Here is a 21,103-nt window from a genome sequence, read left to right on the forward strand (position 1 = left end):
ACATCATTGTAAAAATAAACCGTGATTTACTACTTGGAAAAAAAAGTTTTATTTTACAGGGACAATGTTTATTATAATACAATAACTTATAATGGACAAAAAACACTTAGAAGACTAGATCAAAAAAATGACAGTCGAACAGCAGTTGCGTTCAGCCTTTTGTGGAATAACTGAACAAACATTAAATGACAAACACGTTGATGCTTGATTTGGTTATTTTGCAAGACTAAATACAGATTTCATCACTAATGTATTCAAGCAACATTGACGTATATTTGTATCGATCTTTGTCTGAACAGGTGTTTATATATGTTTTGCAATTTGTTCTCTATATTTGCAAAAGCCTCAGTGCTCTATATTGCTCGATTTTATTGTTTCCATTTCCCCGCTTCTTTTTAGCACAGCAGGGGCTCAAGGGTGAATTTTCATTAACAAAGCAGATTTTGCATTGAACACAGACTAATCTGTGTTGATTAAACCCCTTGTTTATTGTAATTAAGCTGAGTGAGTTACACTACTTTGTAACTGACGACAACAACAGTGTTCAAAATAGAATAATGTTTGAATAATGGCCGCTCTTTCACTGCATTTTACCCATTTTTACAAAGGGAAGGAAATGTTTAATACTGCAGTGAAACGTGCATCCCTTTTATCAATATTTCCTTAAATTAGGGTTGCAGTTATACATTATGTAGCTCCTTTATTTCTGTACAATACTTCATGCCTTCATCTTTGAGTTACGCCCACTTTTGGACTACCATCATCCATAATCACAAAAAGGTTTCTTCTCATATTTCTGACACATTAACAAAACATAAATATCAGTAACTCAGAGACCTACTTTGGCTCTGACAATGTTCAGTGTGTGGGTTAAACAATGATGAGTGTTTATAGTTTTATTCAGACTAATGTGTTAGTAGAAATTGCTGTTTGTTTGATTAATTGCTGGGTGCCAATGAAGGCTGATCTATCACAGTTATATTCCTGAGATACAAAAGGCGTACACTGTACCTGATTGCACATATACAGCAGTGTGAGGGCACTATCGTTAAAGGCGCACAGTTTCTTATATACAATCTGGAATCCTTGTTTCAGTTTTTGTTTTGCAGGATGTCACGTCTTTTGTTCGTGAGCATGTAATCTTATTCACATGCATTTGGGCCGAGTGGAATCAGCTGCCAGCCAGCTCACAATTGACGATGTTGAAATTTGGCATCATTGGAAGTTATTAAAACTGAAATCAAACTGTTTACATCACTTTGTTTCTTTTTTTTGCCCTTTGGAGGCATCTTTTGCATCCATTTGGTCTTGTTGTCCTTTCAGAAAGCGTAAGATCTTCTCGATAGTGGCCTCTTGGTATTCATGGGACCATCTGTGTTTAAAAGAGATAACATGCATTCAATGATACTGATGGATAATGGATATTTGAATAAATGATCTGTAATTCGATACTATTTCCAAACAATAATCAGGTTGTATTCATTATTCAGAAATAAAAGAGGCTTTCATATATTAATGATCTTAGCCTAAAAATGGAAACTGTAGTGCTCACTTCAGCTGTTAAACCTATTGAGAAAGGGATTTCGGATAATAATTAAAGCTATAGTTTTGGGTTTATTTGACTTTTCAGAGATTTTGGGGACTTACTTGATGCCATTGAAGTTGAGTATTGCCCTCATGTCCTCTGGCAGAGACATGGGGTCAGGCCACATAAAATTGTCTGTAACAGGTACTATGTTCTTCTTCCCAGCCAGGGCTGTGACTATCTCCTGCAAAATGAATGAAAATCCCTTTGAGTGTGTAAAACAGCAAAATGCAATATCAAGACAAATTATCCTCAAATCCCTCGAACCAGCTGCAGGCAAAGTAACATCTGGTCCTTTCTTTTAAACATCAATATTTATGTGACAGGTAATCTCAACTAAGTGTTCACACAGGGAGTATTAATGCAGCTTGACCAACACGTTAGCACAAAGAGTTAATTTCTGTCATTCAGCAGAAGACCACAGCTAGTGATATGTTTGATCACGTTGAAAGTATTAAAAGAATATGTAATCTAGAAAATGCGCAGAGTTCTAGTATGGACATGTGGCCTACCAATGAGAATGCAAAACTATAACTTCATAATCAGTAGCACTGCAGCTAAAGAACAAAATGTAACCAATAATGATCAGTGATTGATGATACTTTTGGAGTTCTTAAGAGATATTCCAAAATCCAAAATGGACTGAATCCCTGAATCAAGGCATGGAAATTTCAAAATACAACTCAAAGACATAGCTAGGTTCATTGCAAACGGTCTAGATGTTGTATGCGCCCTTAAACAATCTGATTTGAAGGATTCCAGCTGAATCTTGTTAGCTCTTGTAACACTATACATTTGGAACACCTTGATAAGGTTACAGGTTGATGTTTCCAGTGAAACTTTGGATAAATCAAAACTTGAAATGTCAACATGGGTCCGAAGGAAATGGACAAATGCTTACCTTGTGCACCCAGTCTTTCATGGCAGTGTCACCCATGCACTTGTCGAGCGCATTGGCGGACAGGACCAGGATGAAGTTTTTTGCCCTCTGTACACTCTGAATCAGTTTGTCCTCGAATTTACCAGCCGCTAGCTTTTCTACATCAATGAAGACACTGTATCCTCGGACCTGTAGGTGCACCTTCAGAAGACTTTGGACAGGGAGAAATAAGACAGTCAGTCAAAATGAGCAGTGAGGATGAAACCAACTCTTTTTGCCTTTTTCCTGGCCCCTTATTTTTTTTTACACATTTCTCTGAATGAATTAATCATGTATCAGTTCTGACCTTGCCAACTGGGAGCCCGTAGTCCGACGGTAGCTGATAAAAACATCAGGCCCTGTTGGCTGGGCATCAGTGTGACACGGTTTTGAGGGCTTGCGGCTAAAAGACAGTATCTTAGCCCTGTGGACTCCGTTGACAATGTAGCAGTCATGCTGAAGTTGCTGATCGGTCAGGTGTTGGACATTGTTGAGATCCACTCCTGACTGGACAAGCCCGTAGGTGTACTGACGGAATCGAGGGTCAACATCAGCTAACCAGTCAGCCATGTTGTTTGGGTCACATGTGGAGTAGTTGGCGTAGGTCTTCAGCACTCGTAAGTCTCTCAAAAACCTGAAGGTGAGAGAGAAAACAGACATTTTTAGACCAGTCATAAATTCACAGTCAGGCACTTATTGAAATGTTTGTACCGCTTGCCTTTTGCGAGTGAGTCCTGCAGTCATGCCCAGATCTGCACTCAGATCCTGGTCTGTGACATTCAGCAGGAGGTCTCCATCCACCTGGAGCTCCTATTTTGGAAGACAATGAGAGAGAGCGATATCAGCCATTGTATACAATAGAAGGATCTATATACTTCTAACTCACTGTATGCTTGAACATACCTGGAAACGGTCACAATAGGCACTAAAGCCAACCTGCTGCAACCATGTCTGGACTTCACAGGATTTCCAATTGGGCACACTTGATAGGATACGTTTCGGCACTTCCTCTCCCATCAGACTTAGCGCCCGCTTGGCAAGGGAACAGGCTGTGCCATTGCTGGAGTACATGACGATTCTCTTTAGACTTTGCACTGCTCCAATCTCTTGAAATATCTTCAAAAGGAAGACAAAATTAAATTCAGTCACAACTCTACCAGACAGTGATATATCTCAAGTCTTATGGAAAGGAAACAGGGAATGTACCTTAGTGTTGCGTTGACGAGACTTGATGCTTGACTCAACGCAAAGGTAAAAGGCTGCGATGCACTTTCCCTCAAGTCTTGTGCCATCCAGTAAAGGCAGAAGATGCTGCAGATCAGATGCCGTCCTACCCTGCATGCTGTCCGTACTGTCCAATAAGTTGCGGGCAAAGTCATCCGGGTCCAGGGACGCAATGAATGGCTCCACCAGCTCCAAGGTTCCAGACTTCACCACCTCCTTCTCAATTTCTTTGTTTGCAGCCAACACAGTAACAGCCAGACATGCGTGGAAGCGAATGAGTTCATCCTCTTTGGAAAAAGCCAACGGAAAAAGCCACTCAGCTGCCTGTTTCTCGATCATCCATCTCTGGCAGCGGTGGCCTCCGTACATAGCACAGTTTGCTAGAGCCACAGCACAGTGGCGCAGTACAGTGGGGTCTGTACCTCTGCACCAGAAGAGGAGTGCATCCAGGGCCCCGTTAGAGATGAGGTGGACAGATGTCTCCTCTGTGTGTTTGAACATGTGCTCCAGGATCCCTGAAACACTGCGGGCAAGCTGAGCGTCTTCCTGCTGTCGAGTCAGGTTGAGGATAACCCCAAGACCCAGACGGGCGATGTAGTCTCTGTCAACAGAAGTTTTTAAATGGTTAATGAACTTGCGCTTGTATAGCACTTTTCTTGTCTTCAGACTACTAGCCAAAGCGCTTTTTCCACCACAGGTCACACTTATCCCTTCTTACCACATTCACACACTGATGGCAGAGGCTCTTAAGCAAAGTGCCCATCAGTATATAAACTAATCCATTCATACACATTCACAAGTTGCTGTCTTCTTGCCCAAAGACACTTTTATATGTGACTTTAAGGGCTGGAGATTGAACCCCCAACCTTCGCTTGAGAGACAACCATCTCTACCACTAATCCACTGCCGCCCTCAATGTGGTTGTACAAAATTTGACTAAAACAATCACTTAGCTGGACTATATCTTCAAGGATTTAAAGACATACACCTGATAAAGTGAGGCAAATATGATTTGTAAGACAACAACAATATTGTCAATCAATCAGGCCTTAAACAATAATTGTAATCATTTAGGTCATATTAAGGTTTTAGAATGAGGTTAATATTTTTTTACATGTGGTCTATGCAGTTTTGTCCCGGGTATATCACATGCCATAAACACATTGTTCTACTTTTGCTACTACTGTTTTACATATTCAGTATGTATTTAATATTATTACATTCTAAGATGCATGTGTTGTCTCATTGAACAATGTGATGCAATTTACACACTTAAAGCTGAACTCTTACTTAGTTATTCATAGCAGTGCTGCTGTGTAAGACAGTGTAATATTCAAAAAGGTGTTCATGTCATTTGTTTATCCCTGGTCACACTTTACCTGTTCTCTGAGATGAGGATCTGCTCCAGCAGTTTTGCAGACTCATAGGTGATCTCCACAGCAGGTATCTGCTGAAGCTGCAGCAGCAGCTCCAGGCCTCCATCTAGCCGGATCCTGTTACAGATCTCCTCGGCCACCTGACGGCCTACAGTGGGCAGGACCCAGGCCTCCTCCACCAGCTGGAAAATCTCTGCGATGGCCCCGCGGGTCTCTTCTGAGTCAGACGTTTCATTCGCCGACTTCAGCCTCCTGATGGCGCAACGCAGGGCGGGGAGCGAGCTGCCCAAAACCGCCTGGACGTCCGCATTGATGCCCGGAGAAACAGCTTTAGGTTCCGAGCCGGAGCCGCTCCTGCCTCTCTGCAGCCGGCTAACATACTCTGGGACTGTGAGTCTGTCTGTGCTGAACATGATGGAGAAATGTCGATAGAGCCTCCACAGGAAGAGAGCAAGAGAAAAGAGCATCTACCGGCAGAAACAGGTCGATGTTTTTAAACAGGCCTCAAATATGTGTCAGTGTTTTCCAGTGTGATATCCGCCTTGCAAACACTCACAGACGCGCCAAGCAAGGCCTCTGTCGTTAATCAATGTTGACAGCTTTCATCAAATTGCATCACCGCTCTCTGCTGCTGTCATGTCCGGGCATTAAGCGAGTAAACACTCATAAGCAGATCTGGATCTTCCCTGCGCATAGTCCTGCCTCAGCAGCTGCTGCTTTGTCTCATTGTCATCCCACCAGCCTAGACCTCACCTGATACAATTACGGAATATGTTTACAGAAAAGACATTAAACAGGAAACAGCTAAGACCAGTGCATCAGTCTGACAAGCCCAAGAAACCACTCCTACTTGTTGTCCGGAGAGTAAATTGTCTTTTGTTGTCTTGTCTCTGTGTCACTGATCTTCTGCAGACAAAAGAAGGCCTGTTTTTTCCTCAAACACGTTCTTCTTCCAAGTTATCTGACACACTGTAGCGGCTCGTCACCTGCTAAAATACAAAATATGACACCCCTGTGAAAAAGCATCCCGATTGACCTATCGCATTCCTCGTCCAGCAGCATCAGCTGGCGGTCTGTGTGTCTCCAGTGGTCTCAGCACCGCCCACCGGCTCGGGATAGAGCGGATAAGAAGAAGCCCCCTCCCCCGCCCCTCTCTCTCTCTCTTCTCCCTGCATCACAGCCGGTCAGAGCATGCTCATCACCGGGCTGCTCTAAACAACACACGCCATCTGCTGGACAAATTGGAGAATAACCTCTGATCATAATCTATGTTTGGAAATGTTAGTTTATTTTTAGATTATTCTATAATTACCACTGGAAATAGCTAGGCCTATATAAAAATGGAGTTGGCTGGCACACTTAGGCTTAAAGTGTATATATTATTAAGAGGTCGTTTACTTGAAAAATGTGCTGCAAATACAACTGATAAATGTCATTTGTCTGCATTGAAAACTAATTGAAATGAAAAACAAAAAAAAAAGAAAATCCAAGAAATGGTTATTGAAATATTTTCAGCATGGGACTTGTAAATGTAAATGAAATACATCAAGTAGACTAGAGGATAAAACATGATGAATACATAAACTGAAATATAAAAATACAATTATAAACTAACATTGAATTTATTAAAAATCTATATCAAGTCCTGTGTTTTAGGCCATAATGCCAATGTCAGTATTTTTACATTCAGTGTCACTGCTGCTATAAACAAGCAGACATGTAAATATTCAAGAATTCATCGTTTCCCTCTCTAAATATGGCACTTCTGAGAGCATATTATAATGTCATTTAAAAAAATGTTTCGCCATTTTAATAGCTCAGTTAACTGAATAAATGAAATGTGGAAAAACACAGTTAATCTAAACTATTTAGCGAGCGTGTTCCTGGTGTATGGTCTGTATAGAGAGATACTGTGTCAGAGGACCCACAGAGTACATCTAAACTCCCAGCTGATTGTGCCTTAACATGTATTTTTAAACAGTTGAGTAAATATTTTTTAAAGTTATTAAAAAATATTGATCTTCAGAAATGTAAAACGATGTTAGTTCAATCTGAAACATTTCTACAGAACTGTGACAAGGAGAGTGCTTGCAACTGGTACGTGTTCATACATTTATTGAAGCCTATATCAAGAGGGGTGGGGTCAGCAAGATCCAAGATAAGCTTTAACAATGTTAAACCTAAATAAATAATTATGTTGTACTAATATTTCTGCTGTCTTTGCAGTTTAATGTTATCGCCCTTTAACACTGCCGCTTAAGCATTACACATTTCTGCTGCTGTAAAAGTCTTTGTTATCTTGTAACTTTGTGTCATACTGTTGTCTTGCTTACAAGACAGCAAAGCAGACCAGTACTTTGCTCTTGTGTCCTCACTGAGGCCTCCCAGTGACATCATGTTACATCATGTTACAAGCTAAACTCAAGTCTAGAACTGAAAGAAAGTAAGAAGGTAATGAAAAAAAAAGAGGATGATGCTGATTAAGTTGTTCATTCTGGAAAGTGAAATCTGTGAGCACTGTAGTTTAAATGTCTCTGCTAGCAGTGAATTGCTAAAAGTGCACGGTCAGAGGTCAACAGAGGTCATTACATAGAGTCTTGTTTCCTATCGATCTCTTTCTCTCTCTCTCTCTCTCTGTCTGTTTATTTGCTCTAGTAGCGACAAGTTTGCAAATAGAGTTAAAGTTAACAAGGATGCGGGGTGACTGACACATGTTTCCAATGATTGGGAGCACACAGTCCGTCGTTACTGTGTCATTCTGTTCAAACACACAACAGAGGCAACATGAGGCTGCGGGCCGCCGTGCTGCTGCTCGCTCTGATCACACTCACTTTGGCTGCTGATGGTAAGTGAAACATTTAAAATCATTTTGTAAGTTCAAATAAGTATGAGAGGAGTTTTTATCTAGCTCATCAGAACAGTCGGCTGTAGTCGTTATGTTACAGTCAGACTGTGAGCAGCCTGTGAACTGAAGTCTGAGTAAGAGTCTGGTCATTTCCATTAGCAGCTACACCAATAAGAAACCAGCAACATATGAATTACTCTCATCTGTAGTGTAAACCATGAGTCTTATTGGATAGACTTTGAAGTCAGATGTCTACACAAGTAGATATACTGTACAGTGACTGCAACTAAAATCAATCATTTCATATCAAGACAATAGAATAAAACATGACTAATAATAGATCGCGGTCACAATGTCCACAACACAAAGTTAAGTCTTCAAAATGCTTCTATTGTTTGACCAGCGGTTTAGATTCTCGTGTTTCAAACATAGAGTTTGTAATGATAAGAATGCAGCAACTTTTGTGCTTTTGAGTTGGATACTGCAAATGTTTGGCATAATACCTTGATATGCAATCAAGACAGTATAAGAATAGTTGATCCTTAAATCTAGTAGCCTACATGTCTGTTTCAGCAATAAGTATAGTTTTGATTACAAACAGGATACAAGAAGTTGGCTCAAATAGACAGAGACAACTTCACAGGAAAGACAATGTAAAAAAACGTTTTGTCACTGGCATGCTGTCAAAGCTCATGGGGGCTGTAATCAAATCCAAGATACGTTTGCTATCTCAAGGAGGAAATTGATTTAGCCAGGGGATCAGAGAGAGAACAGAAAAACATCATAACGTAAATAAATGGAGATGATCCATTTTCCTTCTTTTGTCATTTACGCCTAGAGTCCTGTATGAATCGCTGTGAGAATGGCTTTGACTCTCTGAGGACGTGCCAGTGTGACTCCATGTGCAAGTACTACAAGAGCTGCTGCTCCGACTTTGAGGTCACCTGTGGCATGACGAGTGAGAAAAGTGTTTTTAAAGATACAGCATTCTTGTTTTGAGTCAAAATGGTGCAGAGAATAATGGTTTATCCATTTTTTTTTTTTTTTAACCTCAGCTCGTGGAGACACTTTTGACTTAGCAGAGGACGATGATGATGAAGGCCCCACTCAAGCCCCTGGACTGCCTTTACCAGGCCAGTCTTTCACCTCCCGCAGCCGTCAGCAGGAGCCCACACGGCGACCCGTGTCAGACTTCAGACCACAGCAGCGTCCAGAATCCACACTAGAAATGACCAGACCCCCTCGACTGATGGATGCCATTCTTCCGAGAATCCCCGCCATACAAATTCCACTCATTTCACAACTGATCCCGGAATCCACCGACACTCCTCAACCCACTGAGGCTGAAACAGCAGCTGAGACAACCACTGTTCCTGTGACAACGGCCACCACTGAGGCCCCTGACCCAGACTCAAAAGTCTGCAGTGAGCGGCCTTTTGACTCCTTCATGCAGCTAAAGAATGGCTCCATTTATGCCTTCAGAGGTGAGTGACTACATGTAGAAATGTAATCCCTTAATACGGAAATATGGTCATCTGACTTTTAAAGGAGTTTAAAAATAATGTTTCTTACTGTGAGGAACTTGTTTTGTTGTAGGGGACTACTTTTTCGAGTTGGACCAGAAGTCGGTTCTTCCTGGTTATCCAAAGCTCATAAAGGACGTGTGGGGGATCAGTGGGCCCATTGATGCTGCCTTCACCCGGGTCAACTGTCAAGGGAAGACTTATATCTTCAAGGTGGGGACATAGGAAATGAAATTGCCTTTAGTTTTCCTATTCACAAGAATGTCTGATGCCGTCTGTGAAAGTTTAATGTTCATATCAAACCAAACATTCATCAGGGGAACAAGTACTGGAGGTTTGATGACGGTGTGCTGGATGACGACTACCCTCGAGATATCAGTGTGGGCTTTGATAAGATTCCTGATCATGTGGATGCAGCGTTTGCTCTGCCTGCTCCTGGTCACAACGGGAAAGAGAGGGTGTATTTTTTCAAAGGTACAGCCATATATTATACAACGTCTCCTGTTATTTCTCCGGTATATTTAACATCAAGTTGCTCAAAAATGTTTTTTTGGTATCTTGTCGGGTTCCCCAGGGGATCAGTATCACATGTACGAGTTTCTGCACCAGCCATCTCATGAGGAGTGCGTCTCCATGTCTGAGAGGTCTCCCTCCACTCTGTTCAGACATTACACTGATGTTTACTACAACAACTATGAGCGCTTCTTCAGTGAGCTTTTCTCTGACTGTGAGTTATGGTGTGAGGCGTTCATTTTTATGTTAAGCAGCAGGTAGATGTTGTCTCTTGTACAGCTTAATGTCTTCTAACGTTATTTAGTGCCACAGCATCACGACAAACACCATTTCATCGACAAGGACTGGAAGGGCCTCAAGTCTCCCCTGGATGCTGCCATGGCGGGCAGAATTTACGTCACACCACCAAGATCCCGCAACGACTACTTGCCTGATCAGCAGTGGAATCAACAGCAAGGCCAGCAGTGGAACCGGCAGTACCAGCAGTACGGGCAGCAGTGGGACCAGCAGTACGGGCAGCAGTGGGGTCGAAGGAGGCAGAGCCGTTCTCCCTTCTGGGGTACCATGGCAGAGCGGGGGATGAACATGGGTCAGGAGTTTGCAGAACGGGGGATGGAAATGGGTCTGAGGTTGGCAGAGAGGAGGATGGAGATGGAAGAGAGGCTCGGCAGGGACTGGGACAGGCAAGACTGGGACCAGGACAGACGGAGGGACAGTAACAGACAGAACAACAGAGGAAACTATGATTCCAGAGGGGACAGGTCTCACTGGGAGGTGGTCCAGAGGAGTCTGCCCATACAGAGCGTCTACTTCTTTAAAGGAGGTAACACAGCCAGGATACATTCATTGACAGCATAGTAAAATAATTCATATTTAATCATTCAACAATGATTATTCAGTCTTAAAACTATAATGGTCTACTTCCATTGCTGTGAACCGATGCCTGTGTAAAGAAAAAACTGATATTTATTGCATTAAGGGCTGCTAATAACACTTTTATTCTATCACCATAAATTGCTTGGTCTTCAATCTGGAAGATTCTTTTAAATAAATATCTGCCATTTCACCGTCAATCGCTGAATGAGGTAACTCAGTGGTAATCGACCTTGAGATTGCAGTATTAAAAACTGTGAGTTGAGACATTCAGAGGGAAAAGAAGACCTAGTACCACAACACACTCACTCACGTGTGAAGCAGCAGCATCCTGTTTCTGTCTTGAAATATTACAAGTTATCAGTAACTATGGTGGAAAAAAAAAAGGAAAAGATTGATGACTACAAAACATTATGGCACAACCAAAACAAGTAAATATCCATATCGGTGTTCAGGTGAAGGTACACTTAAAAAAATAAGCAAGTTTATAACTGCTCTCTTAACGGGATGCATAAGAGAAAGAAACTGATATTTTATTTAAAGTGTTAGAAGATTCTGAAGTTAGTGTCTTTGGTTTGTCTTTTCACCTGGACTGTTTGTCAAACTAAATAATCAATCTCTCCACCAGGCTACATGTGGAATATATAGATGTTAAAGGTTTAAAAACAAGCAACCGGTGAACTTTTTTGATTTATTCATGATGAATAATAGCATTTAAGAGATTATGTTAAAAAAAAAAAGCGTCCACTTAATTATCTATTTATTTCAGTATTTTTTACTGTTATCCAAATGTCCGTTAGCACAGAGCTAGCCGCAATTTAATCAAACTTTTGATAACGAACAGCAAATCCCTCACGAGGCTGCATTTAAATCTAATTCAGCTTCATTATCCAAAGACAGGAGGGAAGTCGTTTGACCAGAGGAACAAAGAGCACATCAAAAAGAAAAGAAGTCCACATTTTCATTATGCTGCATCCAGTATGTTTGTCTTTATGCACATTTTGCTACTATGTCGACTTCTTACCGCAATAAAAAAACACAAGCATCATAATTCATCATTTTTGAAGAACAGAGGAAATAAAACCTCTGTGAGATGAACTACAGATGGAGACAGAAACTCTATAATTTCATTAAACTTCCCCCAGCTCTGCCACAGAAGGCCTTTAATAACTGGTTTCTCATGCTTCGTATCTGTCCACATGACAAAGAAACAGATACATTAAATCACTGAAGTTCCCATGACTGGTTAAAAACAAGACTGATAGTTAATAAAGGGGTGTTTTCCTGCTTATAACAGCAGAGAGATATTGAAAGTTAGGTTTGCAGACTCAATGAAATGATGATCTTGTGTTCTGTGTTTATAGATAAATACTACAGAGTGGACCTGAAGACCAAGAGAGTCGACCCCGCCATGCCTCCATACCCCAGGTCCATCGCCAAGTACTGGCTTGGCTGCTCAGGCACCACCGGGGCAGAGAAGTAGTCGAAGATCGTTTCAGTCTTTGTACAAGATGTATTAGAAAAGTGTGTCACACATGTTCAGTGTAATAAACAACTAGCTGATCTTTAGCTTCAGTAAATATTGGAGATCAATGGTCAAAGTCCAGCTGGTTGGTTTTCTGAATTGCGTTGTGAACATCAGCTGACCTGCTTATTAAACTGAATTCACTGAAAATAGTCTTGATTGTGTATTTTAGTAAATATGTTAACACTCATACTACTATATACTTATATTACTTTATGCTATAGCACCGTTTACAGTATATAGTTGTGTTTTACTACACTTCATTTATATAACAACTTTGGACACTGTTAGTGTGCAGAATACTTTCATAAATACAGATAATCAACTTACAAAGCACAGTACAACTTCTAACTAATCCGTTTATAAAGTAGTTAAAGATCTCTCCACCTCAACCTGCTGTGATTTAAAAAACGCTGCTTACATCGGAAGAAAGACTTAAACAATGTGATTCAAATTATTGTTTATCTTTTACAAAAGTGTCACTTTGCCCATTGTGTTTATACTTTTATGATGTTCAGTTCATTTGCTGTTTAAACTTTAGTATTTTGGGGCACTGATAGCCCAGCGGGTATGTTGTGCGCCTCATGTACAGAGGCTATAGTCCTCGTCACAGAAGCCGCGTGTTCAAATCCGACCTTGGCCCTTTGCTGCGTGCCATCCCCCACTCCTTCACCTCCCAATATTTCCTGTCTCTCTTTAGCTGTCTCATCTAATAAAGGCAAAAAGGCAAGAAAAATAAATTTGAATACAGGAAATGTATTCCTTTAAAGAGTATTTTTACAGATTGGTATTGTTACTTATATTAAATATAAATATATGTACTTCTTCCACCACAGCACTGTGTACTCTACAGTTCAGGGAGGTGTATCTATAAACTAGAACATGTTTATTTGCTTTATCAGTTGTGAACATAGATACAGTTAATAATGAGAAAAATGAACATTCATAACATGATACAGGTATTATACGATAAAGGGACATACGATCTTAGTGTAAAGTTGTACAGTTGTCCCCTTGAATGTAAAGACAAATCTGTAGTTGTATTAAATGGTGGGTGTTTTGTGTCAACAGCAAAGGTCAGGATGTAGATGTGGAAACATTTTTTAACACTTCATGATATCTTCTGCCTGCTATAAGAGGGCAAAAACGTCTACTACGATACACTGTTAATGGAATTATATTGTATTTTAAAAGCTTTAAACGTATCTTAAGGATGTATCGTGTACTCATTGAGTAAACACAGTCTGTTCTTATTGTGTTTTTCATCCACGACCAATAAAAACATGAGATCAGCAGCTGACTCCAATCTCATTCTGGTGATTAAATTACATCTGTTTCCTCTCGAACTATGTACACAGTTGATGATGCATTCACAACAACTACTACAATAATTTACTTTGCTTGCTCTTGTCTTTCTGGTAAAAATACAAATATAATATATATTTCTTTACATTCCCTTAAAAGACAATTATCTCATCATTATATGTGTTAATTCCTCCTGTGTCAAGAAGTCGACACAGGCCTGAAGTACAGTACTTGTATGCATACAATTAGTACAATATTATTAGTAAATCACTTCACTACAAAAAAAAATAATAATAAGCGTTCACATTATTTAGTCCTTGTACTGTTTTGGAGATAGGCCCTTGTTACCCACTGGATTTATGATCCCAAAGGAGAACCTACATTGTTTCTTTTTTAACATTTACTTTAAATCAAAAATACATTTCATGTGGTTTGTGTATGTTCTGTAGATCATTTTACAGTAGGTATGTTTTTTTTACTTTGGGCCTGTAGTGTTTCGGCTGCAGAATCATGTTGTTGTGTTTGGATCAGACCTGCTGACGTGAGCATTTCCAGAGGTTATGAGTGGTTGATGCAGACATTTTCATAGCAGGGTTCGTCGCTCACACTGACCACTGCAGCTTCATTGGCGATGACCTCGGTGAGGCACGTCGCGTCTCCTACTGGTCCCACAGTCAGGTAGGTGCTTTCAGTGTTTCCTGTGCTGGAGCATCCTTCAGCCCTCAGATCAGACCCTGAGTCAGCGGAACCCACCTCTGGCACACTCTGCAAAATGAACGAGAGCGGTCTTTTTGGAGTGCCGCTCTCTGATGATGGAGTGTCACTTGAGTCAGGGTTGTTGAGAGCGGCATGCTTTCTCCTGATTGGCTTACATATGCCTACCTCCCCTCCAGACGGACTCCCCTGTTCCCACACACTCGCCCGAGCTCCGAGCTTCTTCCTCGGTGGTTTGATGATCGCTTCAGCTGCCTCAGGCTTTGGTCGACTGGACTCCTGCTCCCTCTGTCTCTGCAGGCTGCCTAGTCGTCGCAGCATGGCCTGAACGGGGCCTTCGGAGCTGGATTCAGTCTTCGACACAGGCCTACCTGCTTTACCCACAGTCACGTAAACTGTCGTGACCTTATTTAAGACCCCCACTTGAGCATCAGAGGCAGATAATGGCAGCTGGGTCACTTTATGAGCACCTGTGTTTGACATAGTCCGCCTTCTTCCTGAAGCGCCAGGGGATGGGGTTCTGTCTACATCCTGGCCTCCTGCATCACAGCTTGATTCCTGGTTCTCTGTCTCCTGCAAGTCCACTTCATCCTCTCTCTCCTCTCCTTCAGCTCCACTGGCCTCCCCGGTTCTAGCTGCACCTACCTGACTCTGTAAAGCAGACAGCATCAAAACCCCCCAGGGTGACTTGGGTTTGTTGCGTCCAGAGGAAGCGCCTAGGTCCTGTGCTGAGCCACGCCTCTCTTTGGGACTAAAGCGGGTGCCTTCGGCAAAAGAGACAGATGGCCGCTTGGCCTTGGCGATGCTGGAGGTGCGAGGGATGTTGAAGGGGGAAGTGATGTCCTCACTGCTGAAGCCAGACGGGTCTAAGAACATGTTGCACTTTGAACTCATCTCCTGGAACTCTCCGCCTGCCACAGCGGGTATGTCTGCCAAAGAGATGGAGAGAGAGGCGACATGAGACATGAGAAGAGGAGGTGAATTGTGTAGTATCAGCAAACCCCCACAGGTGGGCAGTGTATAGTTAGATGTATCTTTTTTTCTACCTTCTCTTGGAGGGACACAGTAGAGCGCCTCTCCTTCCTCCTCATCACTGTCGAACGAAGACCCCTCGGTCACCCATCCAGAGGATGGAGGCTCAATGAAGCTGTGATTGAACGTCAGCTCAGGGTCATGGTGAGACACTGTATGTGTGGCATAAAGATTACATTAAACTATATAAGCCTCAGTTTGTCAAATCCAACTGGGGATTGTCTTTTATTGAGGGTAGGTTTTACAAGACAGAGTTCCTTTCAAAGCAGCTGATAGACATATTGAAATGATTGAACTCCAGATTCTCTATTTTCTAAAGGTTAGAATTTTGGCTTAATAATTGAGGCAATTCCTCCTTCAAACATTTCACCAATCCAAACACAGAGATGGGAATGCACAAATTTAAAGATACATTTCATCAGGTTTAGTTCCCAGTAAGTTGTTAAAAAAAAAACTGTGGATAAGCTCTTGATAAATATTTGAGTGATTGGTTGAAAAAAGTGATTAACTTATTGCATTTACGACTCCTTAACCTTCATTAAGTTTTCTTCATGATAAATGCAGGCATATCTCCACAGAAATTGAGGCTTTAATGGCATACAAATATCTCTCATGAGGTAACAAGAAGAAGCGTCTGGTCATTGAATAATAAATCTCTACATAACAATAGGTAAGTCATGGTCAATGACAATTTTGTACATCTTCACTTCATTCTTAGTAAATAAATATATGAGAATAAGGTTGTAAACAATCCATGAATTTAAGTTCCCGTATTTGATTCCATTTTGGCGCCCCCCTGTGGCAAAGCAGTACCTCTTAACTCTTGGCTGTTCTTGTACTGTACATGTTTAAGACTTCTGTCTTTTAACGGTCTGTTTCATAACCAGCTTAAAACTCCTCACAGGATCCTTTCATATATATTAAGTGTGAGTTATATAGTTTTTTTACTACAGATATTGTGTTGCAGCTCTCACCAGTGACACGAGGCAAGCCAGATGACCAATCAGAGATACAGGGAAGTGAGGCACCAATGTTTGCCAGGACGCTGTAGACGTGATATTTCATCCGAGCCGACCAGCCTCCTTCAGCCACAGTCGCTCTGAGAAAAAGATGGTTTATATATAAGAATCTAACACTGTTGCACATAGTAGAAAGAAATGATTAAAGGTGAATCCTAATAACTCAAATACTCTTCACAACATCTAAAATTCATGAAGGCAGAACAATATCCAATTTAAGGAAGAACAATAACGTTTATATGTATAGGTTCGAAATATATAAGGTTCTGGTTGCTTCTTTTCATGTCTTGAATTTCATGTGGAAGAGCTTTAGTTTCCCACAGTTAAAATCGAATAAAAGTTCAATTCAAGAACACAAACTGCCTCCACTCGAGCTTCACTGAACCAGCTTGATTACTGACATAATGTCGATATAAGGAAGTGAATTACAGACCTGTCTTTGCCATCAACAGGGCCTCCTCCACAACACAGACAGCAGCAGAGCACAGTGAGGAGCACCAGGAGCAAAGGAACCAGCACACCTGCCAGGACAGACCTGTTGATACCTGATACACACACACATGAAGGAGCATGTCATGTCGTTTAGGTTTATAGCAAACTGAACATTAAAACAAAACAGATTGATGGGTGGATGGGCGTACTGTTAGGGCAGACACCGGTAACTGGGTGACACTCGATACCCTCACCACAGTCACAGGCGGAGGAGCAGTTGATCCCAAACTGTAGGGCGGAGCAGCTGCTGTTACAGCTAAAAAAAAAAAAGAAAGAAAAAAGAAGTCATACTCTCACAGCAAACAGAAAGTCCTGTGTATGAACATTGAATCATCATCTATTTACGTGCACAGTGAAAACAACATGACTAATACACATTGCAGAATTGTAAGAAGCAAAGAAAGGGACCATGATAGAGCTTTTATGTGTGTTTACTTGCTAACCTGTAATTGCATGTCACTTTGGTTCATTTGCTCAAATTACACAGCTGTCTTAGAATAAATCTGTCTTGAACCTTAATTAATGTTCGCTGACGTTTTTTTCTTCTGTTTTTGTCATTTTTAAAACACAGATTAAGACTGCATTGTTAAAAATAAAATTGCTGATGTCAGAGGTCCCTTGAGTGCACCAGAGCAACATTCAACATTCTTCAAACAACTCCATTGTCACAACTTTAATTCCAATTGATGGTCATTCAAATGATAGAAATATAAAAGAGGAATGTGAATGGGTTTATTTGTTAAAACGTTTAAAAAATGTATCTTTATATAAAGTAAGCAACAGTAATTATGTTATCAATTATGTGTGTGTGTGTGTGTGTGTGTGTGTGTGTGTGTGTGTGTGTGTGTGTGTGTGTGTGTGTGTGTGTGTGTGTGTGTGTGTGTCTTCTTTTTTTTTTTTTTTTTGCTGTGTCCTGAGAGAAACCAAGCTCACCTCTCTCCCTGAAAGCCGCGTTGACAGTCACATCTTCCTGTCACATGATGGCAGTTACCATGGAAGCAAGGGCTACACAGGAAGCTGCAGGCGTCTCCAAACGTCCTGTCTGGGCATGCCTCCTCACACCTGGTGAGAAGGGACAAAGATTCAAATAATAATTTCATATCCATTTCTAGTCGTTTGCCCTCACTGATGTAAAACAATTAGTTTACCTCTTTTGTTGCTATTGTTTGAATTTGTCCCACACATTTAAGGACTAAACCACAAGTCAGGTGAAAGAGAAAATGTTCCTCTTTCTGTCTTATTTTTCCCAGCTGATAAAAAGTACACACACTCCTATAAAATGAATGTCAGCACACTAGATCAAGGAGCTCTGTATATACATGAGGTGCTAACTACATTAGCTTCACATTATAGCAAACTTTGCTAAATCGTAGCTGTAAGTAAATCTGTGAGCTGTTCATCCTTTTTTCCAGGAATGTATTGCTATTTATTTCCTACAGTATGAAAATTAATGTAGTCTGAACTTAATCTGGGCTGTGCCGCTGAGAGAAATTCTTGCTGTGTGGTAAACTATGACTAAGGCCTCTTTGAGACGTGGACTTTGAGAGCAAACTCTCATGCGATAAAGGCTAAGAGTTTGTATTTTGAGGCATAGTAAGTGGCTTGGCTGAGGAGGGCATGTTGTAGTCTGCAACTAAGCTACTAAACTAATTCATTCAGCCTACTTCAGCTCCCCCTCTTTGCCTGTTTCTTGACTAGCCAAAAGTTAGGAATAGTGCAAATTTCAGAAAATGGCAACCGCCTTCCCCCCTAATGCCTAATGCTTCAGAGAAACCAATGACATCACTTAGACTATGTCCATTTTTTATACAATCAGTGTGAAAAAACCCCCACTAATTATTCAGTAACCTTCACCGTAACTTAAGTACAGCAGGGCCTCAAAAACAAAACACACCTGGGTCCAGTCCATCCAGGGTCACATCTCCAACATTTCCCAGTCTTTGGGTCACAGGGTTCATTATTTCTGCACCGTGGACACTCCTCCTTGCAGCTGTCACCATAGTAACCAGGTGGGCAAGGGCGGTCGCATTGTGTGTTGTTCCAGCCAGGCTCACAGGCGGCACATGCTCCATCAGTGGACGAGCAGCGCTGTTTGTCTTTACAGAAACCACAGCTATGGACAGAAAATAAAGACCTATCAGAACAAACAGGCACAGTATTTAAACAACCAACATCTCCGAGCTTACACCCACCTCATTGTGCAACCACTGCCGTACTCCCCGATCTCACAGGCCTGGTTGCAGTATTTACCCTTGAACCCCAGGTGGCACACACACTGCCCGTTTGCAGGGTCGCAGCCGCTGTGTGTGAGGTCACAGTTACACCGCCGGTCACAGCTGGGTCCCCACCACTCTGCCTTGCACTCACACACCCCATTACGCTGATTACACGGCGACAGGTAGCAGTTGCAGGTGCCGGGACACTTCAGTCCCCAGCGGCCCCGGTGGCACTGACACCGACCTGTCAGCTGGTCACACCCGGGGCCTGTAGATCCCCCGCTGACACACTGACACGGTTTGGAGCAGGTGGACGTCCACCAGCCCTCGTCGCAGGTGCAGTTACCGTATAAGGGGTTGCAGTGGCCATGTCGGCCGCACTTGCAGGCGTATTGGCACAGTGGACCCCAGCGGTTTTGGTTGCAGGTGCACTCACCAGTGACAGGGTGACAGCGGCCATTTGGGTGGCAAGGACACACCTGGCGACAGTCTGAGGCCCAGAACTCAGGAGGACAGCCTGGTTACAGAAAAAAACAAAAACATAGGTAATACATATAACTCCCATAACTCTCATAAATGCGCAAAGAAAATGTGTAACCACTGAACAAAGGGAATGAATATAACACAAAGAACTGCACTTCTTTGCAATTCTATGAGACTTGTACTTTACTTGAGTGTCTCGTTCTATAACACAAGGCATCTACACTTCAGAGAGCTACTTGTGACAGACTTATCCAATACTTTAACCAATAAGATTTTTTTTTAAAAATACATAAAGTAAGAAATGACTTGTACCAGCCCCTTGTGATAATATGGTTTGGATGCAACTTCTAAGACGTTTTCACAGGTCAATGATGTTATTTTCCAAAGCTGTAACGTAAAGATAATCTAAAGTAACTCAAAATTCTCATTTATAAGCAATAATTGGATACTTTACAGCTCCTAATGTTTATAGTAGCTTACGTGTTTTGCAGTGAGCTCCAAAGTAGCCAGGAGGGCAGCGACACACTCCAGGATACACACAGACCTCTTCCTTCAGGCAGGCCTGCTCACCCTCGCACACAGCTGCATCACACAAGAAACCAACCAAGGTAACAGGATCACAAAGTTGATGTGGAGGCAGTAAAGGCAGCAGTCCTTGAAATTGTTGACAATTCAGAGATGTTGAACTCACGTATAGTGCACTCTTTCCCTTCTTGACGCCATCCAGTGCAGCAGACCGGGCTGGAGGGGTTCCTGAAGGTACATTAACTATCAAATGAGCTTGACAATTTTGATATCTAGAAAAAAAGTCTCAGCAGGAAAATACACCTAGAAATACTGACAAGAAGGGGAATCATTTAGAAGTCATTTGCTTTGTAGAGAAAAGTTTCTTTTTGTTTCTTTTCTTCTTGTCACAGGAATTGTACCAATATCATATCATTTAATGGTACCAATTTTATGAATTTCTATTTTAAAATCAAATGTTATTGACTTGCCATTGGTGCCATCTTCCAGTGGTAAATCAGTAAAAAGACAACAAGAGAAAGTGACGGTAAAGTTGAGTTGTACCTGGTATTGTGGCAGACGTTCTTCCCAGAAGGATCCAGGGTGTTTGAGGAGGACAAGGAGCAGCAGAGCAGAGCACCCAGAGCTCGGAGGAGAAGCTTCATCTCCACACAAAGACCAAGAACTAGAACCAGGGTTGAAATTCCTTCTGTCACGTCTTTATGCCCTGACCGTTCCTAACTCCTCCTTGTCCTCTCAACTTATTTCACTCAGATGGAGCACAATGAGAGGCAATATCTCCCATCTACACAACACCCTTTCCTCAAACCTCCGCCTCTTTCTGTCCTGTCGGTCGTCTTGTGGCTCGACTGCAGCCAGAGAGGTCAGAGCCTCCGGGTTTCCTCTTCCCATTTCCTGGGGAAGTCAGATCCACTTCCTTCTATTCAGCCAGACG

At 41.8% G+C, this 21,103-nt stretch overlaps 3 protein-coding genes across 3 annotated transcripts; 1 reads left to right on the forward strand and 2 right to left on the reverse strand.

The window, feature by feature from the left end:
* Positions 1–25: 25 nt before the first annotated feature.
* sarm1 (sterile alpha and TIR motif containing 1) lies at positions 26–6,237 on the reverse strand. The gene is made up of 8 exons (XM_061046456.1): positions 5,108–6,237; positions 3,711–4,329; positions 3,408–3,620; positions 3,223–3,314; positions 2,812–3,138; positions 2,487–2,676; positions 1,648–1,769; positions 26–1,372 (listed from the first exon to the last, which is right to left on the reverse strand). The coding sequence occupies exons 1-8, from the start codon at positions 5,569–5,571 to the stop codon at positions 1,255–1,257; spliced, it is 2,145 nt and encodes a 714-aa protein (XP_060902439.1). The 5' UTR covers positions 5,572–6,237; the 3' UTR covers positions 26–1,254.
* A 1,524-nt stretch (positions 6,238–7,761) lies between these two features.
* On the forward strand, positions 7,762–13,675 carry vtna (vitronectin a). Its single transcript, XM_061046459.1, has 8 exons — positions 7,762–7,949; positions 8,788–8,907; positions 9,005–9,433; positions 9,546–9,685; positions 9,790–9,946; positions 10,047–10,199; positions 10,290–10,808; positions 12,223–13,675. The coding sequence occupies exons 1-8, from the start codon at positions 7,889–7,891 to the stop codon at positions 12,339–12,341; spliced, it is 1,698 nt and encodes a 565-aa protein (XP_060902442.1). The 5' UTR covers positions 7,762–7,888; the 3' UTR covers positions 12,342–13,675.
* On the reverse strand, positions 13,253–21,006 carry scarf1 (scavenger receptor class F, member 1). Its single transcript, XM_061046458.1, has 11 exons — positions 20,713–21,006; positions 20,336–20,397; positions 20,125–20,226; positions 19,138–19,678; positions 18,840–19,058; positions 17,879–18,007; positions 17,095–17,201; positions 16,887–16,998; positions 16,409–16,533; positions 15,449–15,586; positions 13,253–15,331 (listed from the first exon to the last, which is right to left on the reverse strand). Exons 1-11 carry the CDS (start codon positions 20,811–20,813, stop codon positions 14,247–14,249), a joined length of 2,721 nt encoding a protein of 906 aa, XP_060902441.1. The 5' UTR covers positions 20,814–21,006; the 3' UTR covers positions 13,253–14,246.
* Positions 21,007–21,103: the final 97 nt, after the last annotated feature.

This window comes from Labrus mixtus, chromosome 9 (assembly GCF_963584025.1).
Source record: "Labrus mixtus chromosome 9, fLabMix1.1, whole genome shotgun sequence".
Classification (NCBI taxonomy): domain Eukaryota; kingdom Metazoa; phylum Chordata; class Actinopteri; order Labriformes; family Labridae; genus Labrus; species Labrus mixtus.

Bases quoted from the DNA above. Each gene is read 5' to 3' on its own strand.
- sarm1 (XM_061046456.1), bottom strand. From the start codon at position 5,571: ATGCTCTTTTCTCTTGCTCTCTTCCTGTGGAGGCTCTATCGACATTTC. The intron at 3,139-3,222 runs GCAAGCGGTACA...TCTCACCTTCAG, and splicing joins GCAGGACTCACTCGCAAAAG to GTTTTTGAGAGACTTACGAG. The intron at 1,373-1,647 runs GTAAGTCCCCAA...TTTTAAACACAG, and splicing joins CTCAACTTCAATGGCATCAA to ATGGTCCCATGAATACCAAG.
- scarf1 (XM_061046458.1), bottom strand. From the start codon at position 20,813: ATGAAGCTTCTCCTCCGAGCTCTGGGTGCTCTGCTCTGCTGCTCCTTG. The intron at 16,534-16,886 runs GTCTGTAATTCA...TCTTTTTCTCAG, and splicing joins CCTGTTGATGGCAAAGACAG to AGCGACTGTGGCTGAAGGAG. The intron at 15,587-16,408 runs GTGAGAGCTGCA...CCACACATACAG, and splicing joins TGGCTTGCCTCGTGTCACTG to TGTCTCACCATGACCCTGAG.
- vtna (XM_061046459.1), top strand. From the start codon at position 7,889: ATGAGGCTGCGGGCCGCCGTGCTGCTGCTCGCTCTGATCACACTCACT. The intron at 7,950-8,787 runs GTAAGTGAAACA...ATTTACGCCTAG, and splicing joins ACTCACTTTGGCTGCTGATG to AGTCCTGTATGAATCGCTGT. The intron at 9,947-10,046 runs GTACAGCCATAT...CGGGTTCCCCAG, and splicing joins GAGGGTGTATTTTTTCAAAG to GGGATCAGTATCACATGTAC.